Below are 12,037 nucleotides of genomic sequence, written 5' to 3' on the forward strand. Positions count from 1 at the left end.
GTTGCCACCGGAGCTCCAAACCAGCAACCTCCAGACGACCGACGGCATCACGCCACTGTACATCGCACATACCCTCCTCCCCCTCCCACTCCGGTCGGCGGCGCCGGTGGAGGAGAGAGGAAGGAGGGCAGGCGTCTCCAACCGACGGAGGGCGAACAAGGGAAACGAGAAGTTTCGGGAGTCTCGAAGAGCGGTGGGGAAAAGTAAGTTGTGTACTGCTCCCTCTATTTCTCAAAGCTTTTGGACAATTTTGTCCATGGCTGGCCTGCGCGCATGCACACCTCTTCGCATTCTTTATTCTTTTGCGCTGGACACCTCTTCACATTCGCTGGTCGCATTTATTGCAGAGAGCCGCATGCACACCTGCATGCATGCATGCGCGCATTCACCTCGTGGGTAAATTCTGACGGCTAACTATTCCAAAATCTGGACTCTTTAGCTGCTAAAAAATTTGGCGGTGAATGTTTGCCGTCATATTGAAATTTCAAGATTTTGAACTACTCCATTTAGTCCTATAAATGCCTTCAAATGCCCCCGTTTACTTCATTTTGTCCAAATCCATGCTTCAGTTCCATGGCAAACATAGACCTAAACCAACCTGCACTTCTTTGGGATGAGATTGAGGATTATTCCGGACCTGTGATCGACCTCAACTACGACCTGAAGTGGGTCAGCGACGGAGGTGTGTTCTCTTGCTAAATGTTTTCATTTTTCTTCACCGATGCATTCTTGTTGTGTTGAATCTGTTTCCATTTTTTTTACACGAACAGAGGATGAGCCTGAAGCAACCGGCCAAGAACATGGAGGAGGATTGGGTGCTTCTGATTGTGTCATGGGCGATGGAGAAGGAGGATCAAGGAACGTGGGCGTTGGGCACGGGCGTGGCACTCTCAGCGTCTCCAGCGAACGGTGCGGCACACTCGGCGGCGCAACGCTTAGCCTCGCTGGCAGCAATAACGCCACACCCAGGCACGGCGGCCGCGGGCATCCCAGGCTCGGGCTCACCGGCCTCGGGCATGTCGTGCCTGGTTGCAGCAGAGGCAACCTCAGCCTCGACACACCTCATGGTCTCGCTAGCCATGGGCGGGGTGCAACAAGCTGGCGGCGGCAACCTCAGCTTCGACGAGCACGTGCAAGCCGGCCATGTACATGCGGGCGGCGGCACCGGCAATGTCGGCTAAGGACAAGCTGGCGAGCGCGGCACGCACGTTCTCGCCGGCCGCGGTCGTGGTCGCGGCAGTCTCGGCCTCTCCGGCCGCTTGCGCTTTGTCTACGGGCTCGCCGGCCGCGGCCATGCGCATGAGGGTTTCGGACCAGGTGCTCCAGATGGTGTCAGCCATGATGAGGATGTTGATGGCCATGCAGACCAAGGAGCCAGCCATGATCATGAAGATATTGATGGCCATGGCCATGCAGACCAAGGAGAAGAAGGCTTCGAAGCGAGTAAGCCTTCTACTACTTCCAGTTTTAATGCACATGCACACCAAGTGATTCGATTTGTTCAGTTTGTAGTTATCTAAACATACGTATGGCACATCTGTACGTAGGTGAAGCCAGCAATGTGACCCGAAGGAAAGATCACAGCAATGAAGTGAGGCAAAATGTTTATGCCATGATCCTACGAAGAACAGCTTCGAATAGACTGTGTCACGGTGTGATTAAACAGGTTCACCAAGAAATTGGGATATCATTGAGAACCGTGCAGAGGATATGGCAAAGGGGACAGGAGGGTGGTGTACATGGACTCAATTCTAGAAAGTCGAAGAACTGTGGCAGAAAGAGTATAGATATAGACTACGACAGCATCAAACAAATTCCTCTTGCAAAAAGGACTACTTACAAAGATGCAGCTCATGAACTGCGTGTGTCGACAACCACCGTCTGGAGACGGGTGAAAGAGGGTAAATGGAGACGACACACCAATGCTGTGAAGCCAACTCTCACCGAAGAAAATAAAAAGGCCAGGGTTCGTTTCTGCTTGTCTATGCTAGACCCCATGTTGCCGCTTGTACCAACTTTTCAAGGGTTGTATAACTATGTATACATAGACGAGAAATGGTTTTATCGTACACGGCCGACACAGAATTACATCTTGGCACCGGACGAGGAAGAACCAGAAAGAACCACTCAGAGCAAGCACTTCATCGACAAGGTCATGCTTATATCAGTCGTGACTAGGCCGAGTTTGGTGTGGATGGGACTGTTATTTTTGATGGCAAGATAGGCACATGGCCTTTCACATATTGTGAACCGGCTCAAAGGACGAGTGTGAACAGACCTCGTGGTACAATGCTAACTAAGCCCTTGGCGGTGACCAAGGATGTTAGCCGTGATTACCTCGTGAACAAGGTGTTGCCAGCTATCAAAGAGAAGTGGCCAGTGGAGGAACGTGGCAGCACTGTCGCGGTCATGCCCGTGCTCGCCTAGCAGGGGGCCACGCGACTTGACGCTGGTGATGCCGCGCGCGTTACTAGCAGGCTTGAACTCGTCGGCCATCCGTTGGTCCTCCACGGTGACGGCTCGCCCCTCCTCAGTTGCGCGTTGGTCATCCTCGTCGGCTGCGTGTTGGTCGTCCACGCCGGCGGCTCGCACGGACAAGTCGGCGGCTCGCACTCAGAATTTGGCCGCACGCGCGTACATATCAGCCGCGCGCAGGTAAAGGGCTGCCGGCTGCACGACACCAACGCACATCTCCTCCCCAGCAAGCTTATGCTTGTCTGCCATGGCTGCTGCCCCTCTACTTCTCTCTCTGCAAGCAACGGTGGTACAGGAAAGGTTGGAGAGAATGGGAAAGGAGGAAGGAGATTGAGTGAACTGGGAAGGGAAGGGGACTGGAGAGAGCGCCCGTTGCATGCGGGGCAGAAGACGAGAGGTTAAAGGAAAGAGAGAGAGAGAGAGAAGAAGTTGCATGCGCGAGAGAATAAAGGAGAGAGATCGTGCGGGGGCATTAATTTGCATGCGGGCAACGAGGAGACGAGCGGGGGCAATTTAGGCATATCGCACGCGTGCGCCAACCTTTGAGAAAAACTGAGAGAAACAAAACAAGCCATGTTGTTCAGCCATATCCTTGCCGGCCCCACAAGCATCTGTGGCACGTAACGCACCGTCCATCTGCGATTGCCGCCTGCCACGTTCACTGCCGTGACATAGTCTTCTAACCAGTCCTCCGGCTGACATAGTCTTCTAACCAGTCCTCCGGCTTCGTACTGCCGTCATACTTTCTCGTACCCCTGGGCAGCTGAAAACCTGGGGTTGGTCTTTCCCTCATGATTCGGTTCGCAAAGCAACGCGGTCCTGGAGGACCTTGTTCTTCCAGTAACTCCGACAAATATATCCGGTCAAGCCTATGTCGAGCGTCCAGAGATGACACCTGCCTGTTTCCGACCCTGCCTCCTAGCGGCCCGAGACTGTCACGTTCTCGCCTGATATAACCCTCGTCGGCCAAGGCCGAGTACCCATCATTGTAACGATCGTATCGGCGATCCTCCTCTTGAAATAGTAGATTGCGTCCGACACCCTGCTGTCTTGCAGCAGTATTGGGTGCCGGCCCCCGAGGCCGACGTTCGTGATCGAACGAATAACGTTCCGGTTGATCTCGGCGATTGCCGCTGGGACGTAGACCACTTTGGCTGTCATCAACTCCTCTTACTAGCTGCCTGTCGGCCAGAGCTGGGTCACCGCCTTCAAGACGCTTGTCCCGGCCCGAGTTGACACTTTTGACTCGTTTGCCACCAGGCGAAGATGTTTGCTTGTCGGCCTTGCCGCCGGCATCTACTGCCGAGTGACCGACTTGCGATCCGCCGGCTTTGCCATGCAACCTCATGTATGCCTCGTTCTGCTCGTTTGTTGTTTGGAGCAGTTCTTTTACGCGCAGTTGCTGCTGCCGAAGTGCCTCTCCCGTGAGATTCGGCAATTCTTCGGCTGCAGCCTCGGCTGCCCGGAGATTCTTGACAGGGGTATTGTATTTCGGCTTTAGCGCCGAGACAAAACTTGCCGACACTATAGGCGCACCCTTGCCATCTCTTGTCATCTCGGCATTCAAGTTCTTTCCATGGTTACGCACCTCACCGACTCTGCTCGGGTTAGTAAACGCAGTGGAACTAAGACCATGAGCTTTGTTATACTCACGAAGCGAGATCTCGAGTTGCTGTCGGGCGCTGGCAACGTCGACTGCCTCCTTTAGCAGCCTTTGTCTTTCCGCCTCCGAGTCTGCCTGCAGCTGAGCCGGGTTGGTGTTCGATGCTATCGGCGTGGTCAGCCGCTTGATGGAGGCCTGAAGGTGAGTCGACTTCGGCGGCAAAGCTGATGTGCCGGCTTGTGTCGCGACATTGTCCCGCTTCTCCAAGGGGAATTTCGCCGTTCTGCCGGATCTGCTTGGGACCGCGCCACTCTCAGCGGTGCCCTTGCCAGCGTTGGCGGCATGTGCTGCCACCATGACCTCCACGCGGTCAACGGAAAGGTCGGCATGTCGGCCGCTCAGCATGCCGAGAGCAGGGGGATCTCCGGCCACCAACACCTGTTCTGGGTACCTGCAAGGGCGGTCAGTGGCCACATAAACCTCGTGCATGCCAAAATCGATGAAGCGGCCCGAGCAGGGAAACGGTGCGCCGTTGAAGCAGCCTGCGTTGTTGTCGACGAAGCCCAGAGAACCGAATCTCTGGACCAAACCGGAGACGACGCGCTCCCTGGTGGCGAGGAAACTTCCCGTCCGGATGGTAACCCCAACCAGCGCCACTGCGTGCCCCACGGTGGGCGCCAACTGTCGTGGTGGTGTCACGGCAGATGCCATGGGATGGCTTGAATTGGGGCCGATGGACGATGGGGGATCCGGAGGGGGGAGGACGTGAAGAAGAACACGCACAAAACACACAAAAGCACCCCAATTTACCTAGGTTCGGAGCCCTCTTATCGAGGTAAGACTCTTACTCCTGCCTAAATGTATTAGCCGAGATTGATAGGCTTTACAATGGCGCTCCTTGAGCTGTATTCTTGGGGAAAAAGAAGAAGAAGAGGAAGAACAGGAAAAAGCCTCTATCTCTCAAGGAGCCCTCTCCCTCACCCAGGGGTGAGGGTCTATTTATGGGCGCCTCCTGGCTCACTGCCATGTGGGCCGGGATTGTCTGTCATCATCCGGGGGCCCCGCCGGCACGTGGCCTCGTTCCCTCAACTCGCGCGGTGGGGAACAAGACTACTTTTTCTTACCAACTCTGCCAGGGAATCTCCTTTCGGTGCTTCCAGCGCATGGTCCTCTGACGTCCTGGTGCAGGCGCTGATCGCTTTCCCGTTATGATGATGAGCTTGCTTTTCCTCCAGCCGCGTAGCTAGGATAAGACCGTTGAGGGATCTCGGCTCCTGCCGAGACTCCCGTGCTCATCCTGATCCTGTGAGCTGGGCAGCATAGCACCGCCGGGCCGACATAAGCTAGGTATGTCGGCTTAGCGTTAGCCAAACCTGGAGATGCAGGCAAGATTTCCTAAGCCGACCTGACTTTCTTTATCCCGGCTTAGAACAGCCTCTATCATCCTGGTTGATGTTGTGTCATCATGACCCTACCCGGGGTCATCCCTCCGACAATGTATCCCTGTCCTTTGTTCAAAATGGCCTCTATTTCCTATGTTTTCAACATTTGACAGGTCTGAGGTTGGAGTTCCAGATATTTCCGAGAAATCCATAATAATATTTGCTACGTACTGGGGTCTGTGACTACAAGCCTCAACTGACTGTGAAGTGTTTAATCTGAATAAACATGAGACGGCCAGAAAATCTAGGCAGCCTATTACATACACCGTTACAAATCCAACAACCAAGCACCCTACAATTGCTGAAGCTAACTCAAAAGCAAAAGGCCAGCTGATGTACCAACAACCAAGCACCCTACCGATTGCTGCCGATCTTAGATAGAAAAGCTAAACAAATCAGCTTTAGCTGATGTACCAACTGTGTAACTAGCTAGGTACTTCCTCCATTCTATAATTTTTGTCAAAATATTACATATATCTACACGCTTTTTAGGAATAGATGCATCCATTTTTTGACAAATTTGAAACAAGAATTATGAAACGGAGGGGGTAGTTCACAAGACAGTTTGTGAACTGAATTGGGTTAGACAGAATGTGTCTGAATCATCATGTACCAAACTTGGCAACCTCATCGCAAGCAAGACTACACTGGCTGCCATGAATAGGCAAAAACTGACATATAGTCAAATGAATAATAAACCTTTTACGACCCCAGTTCACAATAGAACAAGTTCAGTTTCATGGAGCTGAAACCGAAAGGTCCGGAAAGGTCCAGCAAGGGAGAGATAATTGCTTTTTCAAACCATTGAAGCTCACGGTTACACAAAGAAAGCGCGAAACGACACTCTCTACAAATGGAACCATTGGAGGGCGCGAGTGGTCACAAACTGCACCACTGGGGTGTTAATGCAACAAGTCAAATCCGGGTGTTCTAAGAGGCTGTCCGAGGATTGTAAGTAAGTATGCGGGTCCCACCTGTCATAACTCAACCGTTGGGCGTGGGACCCACTTGTCAGAAGTTGACTGTTTTTTGTGGTCCCGACATGTAAGTTGTTGACCGTTATTTGCGGGTCCCACAAGGAGAAAATAAAAGGGGTGGCTAGTGCCCCCGTACCCCATTCCCCGACGCTCTCCTCTGCTTCCTCTGTCCCGACCGACCGCCGGGCCGCCGCTTCTCCGTTGCCCCCGTTGCTCCGCTTGCAGTCTCCAGATCCGCTGCTCCACCCGGAAGCTGACCTAGTCCCAGGTAGACGCCGCCCCAACCCCCCCCCCCCCCCGGTCTGGCCCCAGCCCACGCTCCGCAGGCTCCCCGCACCCGCCACTGTCCCCTCGTGGGCGACGCCGTCGCGAGGTCGATTTAGCCCGAAATCCGCCGACATTCTTGGGGGAAAAGGATGTCCAGGTCGAGCTCTCCCTCTCCTAGCAGCCCGTGGCCGTGGTATGGGGAGGTTCCCTTGACCAGGTGCCCCGATTGCCCACGGGTGGAGCCACTAGTCCGCCTGACGTGCAAGAAACGTGAGACGGGCAATTTCGGGCGCGAATTCGTCAAATGTGAGAGCCGGCCACAACCAGGGAAGGTAATTGCATGTGGTTTCTCATTCAATTTTGATATAATTTGGGATTTTAGAATTCTAGGGTTTGCACAATTTGGGGCTGAAATTGGGCTGAAATTGATGGAGGCCGAGGTTGATGCCTAGTTTTTTTATGTCCATGTTTGATGTTTTTGTAGTTCCTGAGACAATGTAGCTTTTTCATGTGGATGGATTCCTATGTTGAGAAGCTTCAAATCGAAGGGAAGCTGCAAGGGCATGAGATGGAAGAGCAGAGGATGGAGAGGGCAGATGAGAACAATGGCAAGGCAGAATTGTTGTTTTTGGAAGAGGTGAGGAGCATTAATAAGCAGCTGAGCAAAATTGTTGAGTTGAAGAGGGAACAAATTCAAGTGGCAAAGATTTTTTATGCTTGTATCGTTATGTTAGCTTTGATTCTAGTTGTTAGGAACCCCTTCATGTAGAACTCTGATTTCAGAATAAGAGGTAGATTGAAGGGGGGCAAGATTTGATGTAATGTAGTAATGGTGTAATGCAGAAAAGTGAGATTGAATAAGTGTTTGACTCTCCATAGTTACGCTGTAATGCAGCAAACTGATATGGCTATGCCCGAATAGAGAGATCCCGAATAAGAGCTTGACATAACAGAAGTTTCATTTCTAATAATTCAGTTCTTGATAGTGCTTGACATAGCTAAAGTTCTTGACATAGGTTGAAATAGCGAATATTAGAGGGGATTGATTTGCTGCCTCATTTCACCTTGTGAAATTAACAAGAGGCTCAAACCAAAATATCCAAAATATACAGGGGACGCTGCCTTGTGCTATCCAAGGCTGTGCTTGCACTAGGGTGCGGTGTGCCCGCGCCCCCTACGCCATCTTCATCTTCTTTGGCCGATCAGAGCGCGCCGTGGAACCAAGCAATGGCCACGGCAATGACCAGAGAGCCCACAATCAAACGGAAAGCTAGGTGCACATCCATCGGGCCTCCTAGCATTGCCAGGCGCGCTTCACGACCGGGCTCTCCTTCACGAACACCGTCGATCCTCGCAGCAATGGCAATGCCCTCATCAATGGCCAGTTGCGCCCTTGTCGTTCTTGCAAAATAGGTGAACCGAGGCCATTCGCGGCGGACAAGGGAGCCGACCACGGTCATAAGGAACGCCCCTATAGCTGCGCTGGACACAAAGACCGTATCCGTGCTTGAATCGACAGCAGCAGTTACATGCATTGGGGCATAGCCGGCGACGACGCCCCAAACAGTGATGTGGGCGCGTCGTGGGCCCCACCTAGGTCGGTCGAGCGCAGCCCCATGGCTCGCCGCCGAGAGAGTCGTCGATGGAGCAGCCCCTACAACCATAGGAAATTCAAAACTGAATGCTACACTTGTCAAATGCAGTTTTCCCTGTGGTATGAAACTTTTATTTCATTCATTGGAAGGTGATATAAGTTTCATACATTACAATATTCATGATTTAAGACTTTTCATGCATGTTTTTGGGACTTTTTAGGTATATTGATTTTGGGAAATTAAAAATAATATGAAAAAATGATCAGAAAAATCTGAAAACTTGCATGTGTTCATTGTTTAGCAAGATTTGCTGTCATGTAAATTTTTAGACGATTTCGAATATTTATGATCATAGCTTGTGTGCAATCTAGCACATCTCTCTAGGATGTTTCAGAAATACTCACTTGATTCTTCTAGATCTGGTTACATTTTGAAATTTCCATTTTATCCCTTTATCCAAATAACTTAAAACTTGGTATACTTCCTCTATTTGGATATTATTTCATGAAAAGCGTTGTTGAGCAATTTAAGTGTGACGGTGTGGGTTGACTAGGCGGTTTAAGTGTGGTTTTGAGGAATTTAAAAAGCGTTGTTGAGCAAGTTAACTTTGTCATAAGGTTTTGAAATTTCTGCCGTGCTGATAACTTTGCAAGGAGATTCCATTTTGTCATTCACTTTTAACTTTAGATAATCTCAAATTTTGGAGGGTTGCGACAAAATGGGTCATTTTGGCCCCATTTTGGTAGGCTTGAGCCCCATTCTTGACTTCATTTCTGCGGTTAAGTGGCTCAGCACATGAACTTCCTTCACAGCGAATACCAACATACTTGAATACTCTCAAACATGAATCCAGTTACAAATCTGAATGGTTAACTGAATACAATTACAACAGTACTTGACACTAATCGGATTGTTTAACACACTAAATGGTTCTCATACAAATCTAGTCCAAATTAGAGCTGCCACACATCTTTTGAATAAAGTTTTGATGCTACTCTCTTCCTTTTAAGGATCCTTTTACTGGGAGACGGTTTACTGGCGAGCCTTTTCACCCTCGCTGGTTTCACCTTTTGTGCAGCATTTGAAGGGGCAGCAACTTCAGCAACTACATCAGCAGCATTTTCAGCAGCATTTGAAGGGGCAGCAACTTCAGCTTCAACGTCAGCTTCAGCTTGAACACCAACATCAACTTCAGGCTGAACTTCGACATCAACTTCAGCTTGAACAACATCTGGAGCTGTCCATTCTTCAGCTAGCCATTCTTTAGCATCTCGAGCTGTGCATTCTTTAGCTAGCCATTCTTCAGCATCTCGAGCTTGACCATTTTCAGCTGGGGCTGAAGCTTGGCCATTGTCAGCTGGGGCTGCAGCACTCTTCTTTCTTCCACGAGCCCTGGAAAATAGGAATGTCAGAATCCAAATTTTACGATAGGAAAATAACATGGTTAAATGGACAAAAACTTGCCCCTTAGGTTTCGATGGAGTCAGAATACAGTGAGAAGACCCAGCACGATGTCCAGGTTCTAGACAACTCTTGCATTTATCTAGATGAGGGGCATCTTCATCCCAGGTTTCAGCTCCCTGTGCAGGCTTATGTCCCCTGGAAGAAGGTAATGTCAAGATCATTTGAAATTATGATAGCAATAGAAAAACATAGTCAAATGGAGAAAAACTTACTTTCTAGGTTTCGGTGGAGTGAAAACGCAGAGAGGGGATTTAACACGATGTCCTATTTCTAGACATTTTTTGCATGCCTATGGCTGCCTTTGTATTCAGTCTCTCTTCCTCTTTTGCCTTCTCATTCTCTTTCTCTGTGTCCCCTTTTCCTCCTTTCATTTGACCTTTCGTTCTAGGTTTACCACCACGCTCAAAGAAAGTTTTGAAACGGTTCTGTTTAGGCCTGCCAGCTTTTCTAGTTATTTTTGGGAAATGCAAATCAGCTCCTAGTTCCACCTCAGGTCATTGTGATGCATCTGTAAATGGCTCCACAATTCCTGCATATGCTGCTTTAAACCTGGCCACTGAATAATATTCATGCAGAAAATCCCCCATCATCAAATGATCTCTCGCTGACAACACTACTATAGCATGCTCACAAGGTTTCCCTGTTGCTTGCCACTCAAGACAGGAGCACTCGTGTAAATCAATCTTCACCACATGCCTCCTCGTGTTCGTTTTGTTCATAACCTCAGCACAATTAGTTGAGGCATTAACAACATGGTAGTGTCCAAGTCCTCTACTCTTGCATACAAGTTGTTGTACGACTGTTGGTAGTTTGTCATGATGCAATTTCTCACCTATTTGTCTCCTGATATTGAACAGATTCATTATTCTTATTCTGATGTTGTCAACCAGCTCATGAACAGGCAAGTCCTTCAGATCCCTTATCCAACTGTTAAAACTTTCTGCCAAGTGGTTGTTGATGTGATCAACTTTGATATCTATATTAAAGCCACTTCTGTACCACAACAAAAATGGTAGGTCTTCAAATATACACCAAATTCAGGACAACCCCCCTTAGAGACTGACAACATCTTATCCATATGGTACTTCAAAGTTTCATGCCCATAGGCTCTTGCTGCTGGCCACATTCTTCTAAAAACTTTTCCTTAAAACTTTTTAACCAAATTGAGCCACAAATGGCCAAAACACTCCCTCCGCTCTGCATGTGAAAACACAATTTTCACTGCATTCTCAAAACCTTTAGATGTATCAGTGCATATTGCCAAAGGAGTCATATGTCCTAGTGAGATATACAACTGAGTCATGAACCAAGTCCAATTAGCCTCTGTCTCAGACTGAAACAAGCCTACGGCAACTGGAAACATCCAATTGTTGCCATCTATAGCAATGGCCGCAGCCAACTGCCCATTCCATTTCCCATTCAATGCAGTGGAGTCTATGCTCAAGTATGGACGGCACCCTTCTTTAAAACCATCTAGACAAGGCTTCAAGGCCATGAAGAACCTAGAAAAGAATACCTTGCCATCATCTTGTACATAGGTGTCTATCTCACATACACTGCCAGGTGACCTCAAATGCATTTCGGCTCTAAAGTTGTACAACATTCTGAATGCATTGCCCCAGTCACCAAACAGCTCCTTCATGGCTCTTTGTTTCCCTTTCCACACAGTGCTGTAGCTCATTGTGCATTTGTAATCCCTTTCCAAGTCGTCTTGAAGTGTTTTTGCAGTTGTGAATGGTTTTTTGCTCAGAATGGGCTTCGCCTTTTCTGCAATCCAGGCTTGAGAAGTCATTTTTGTAACTTTCCTTGACGATGACATACATGTGTGTTGGTGTGGCATCCGATTGACCCTGATTAGCCTCCCATCTGGTTGCCTTCTCGCAGACATATACCATCGACAAGGCAACATATTGCCATCCTTACCCCTGCATTTCGCAGTGAACCTATTCTTGTCAGTCCATGCAGTCCCACCTTGAAACTCTTTCTTCAGAACATATGACCTGAAAGCCATCGTCAATTCCTCCATACTAGACCAAAACGTGCCCACTGATATATCAGGATTATCTTCATCATGCACCATGAGCATCTCTTCTTCATGTATGTCGTCTATTGCATCTCCACCTTTTTCAAACAGCCTGGCAACTTCATCTTCGTCATCACCACGTTGCTCCGGGGGCACATGCAGTTGAGGTGGGGGCGGCGGCAACGTTTGTT

General features: G+C 49.4%; 1 protein-coding gene across 1 annotated transcript; it reads left to right on the plus strand.

The window, feature by feature from the left end:
• The first annotated feature begins 497 nt into the window (after nucleotides 1-497).
• LOC112268645 lies at nucleotides 498-7,686 on the plus strand. Its single transcript, XM_024454557.1, has 5 exons — nucleotides 498-682; nucleotides 771-1,132; nucleotides 1,366-1,443; nucleotides 7,249-7,401; nucleotides 7,660-7,686. The coding sequence occupies exons 1-5, from the start codon at nucleotides 529-531 to the stop codon at nucleotides 7,684-7,686; spliced, it is 774 nt and encodes a 257-aa protein (XP_024310325.1). The 5' UTR covers nucleotides 498-528.
• Nucleotides 7,687-12,037: the final 4,351 nt, after the last annotated feature.

The sequence above is a fragment of the Brachypodium distachyon genome, chromosome 4 (assembly GCF_000005505.3).
Source record: "Brachypodium distachyon strain Bd21 chromosome 4, Brachypodium_distachyon_v3.0, whole genome shotgun sequence".
Lineage (NCBI taxonomy): Eukaryota > Viridiplantae > Streptophyta > Magnoliopsida > Poales > Poaceae > Brachypodium > Brachypodium distachyon.

Bases quoted from the DNA above. Each gene is read 5' to 3' on its own strand.
- LOC112268645 (XM_024454557.1), top strand. From the start codon at position 529: ATGCCCCCGTTTACTTCATTTTGTCCAAATCCATGCTTCAGTTCCATG. The intron at 683-770 runs GTGTGTTCTCTT...TTACACGAACAG, and splicing joins GAAGTGGGTCAGCGACGGAG to AGGATGAGCCTGAAGCAACC. The intron at 1,133-1,365 runs GCAAGCCGGCCA...ATGGCCATGCAG, and splicing joins CTCAGCTTCGACGAGCACGT to ACCAAGGAGCCAGCCATGAT.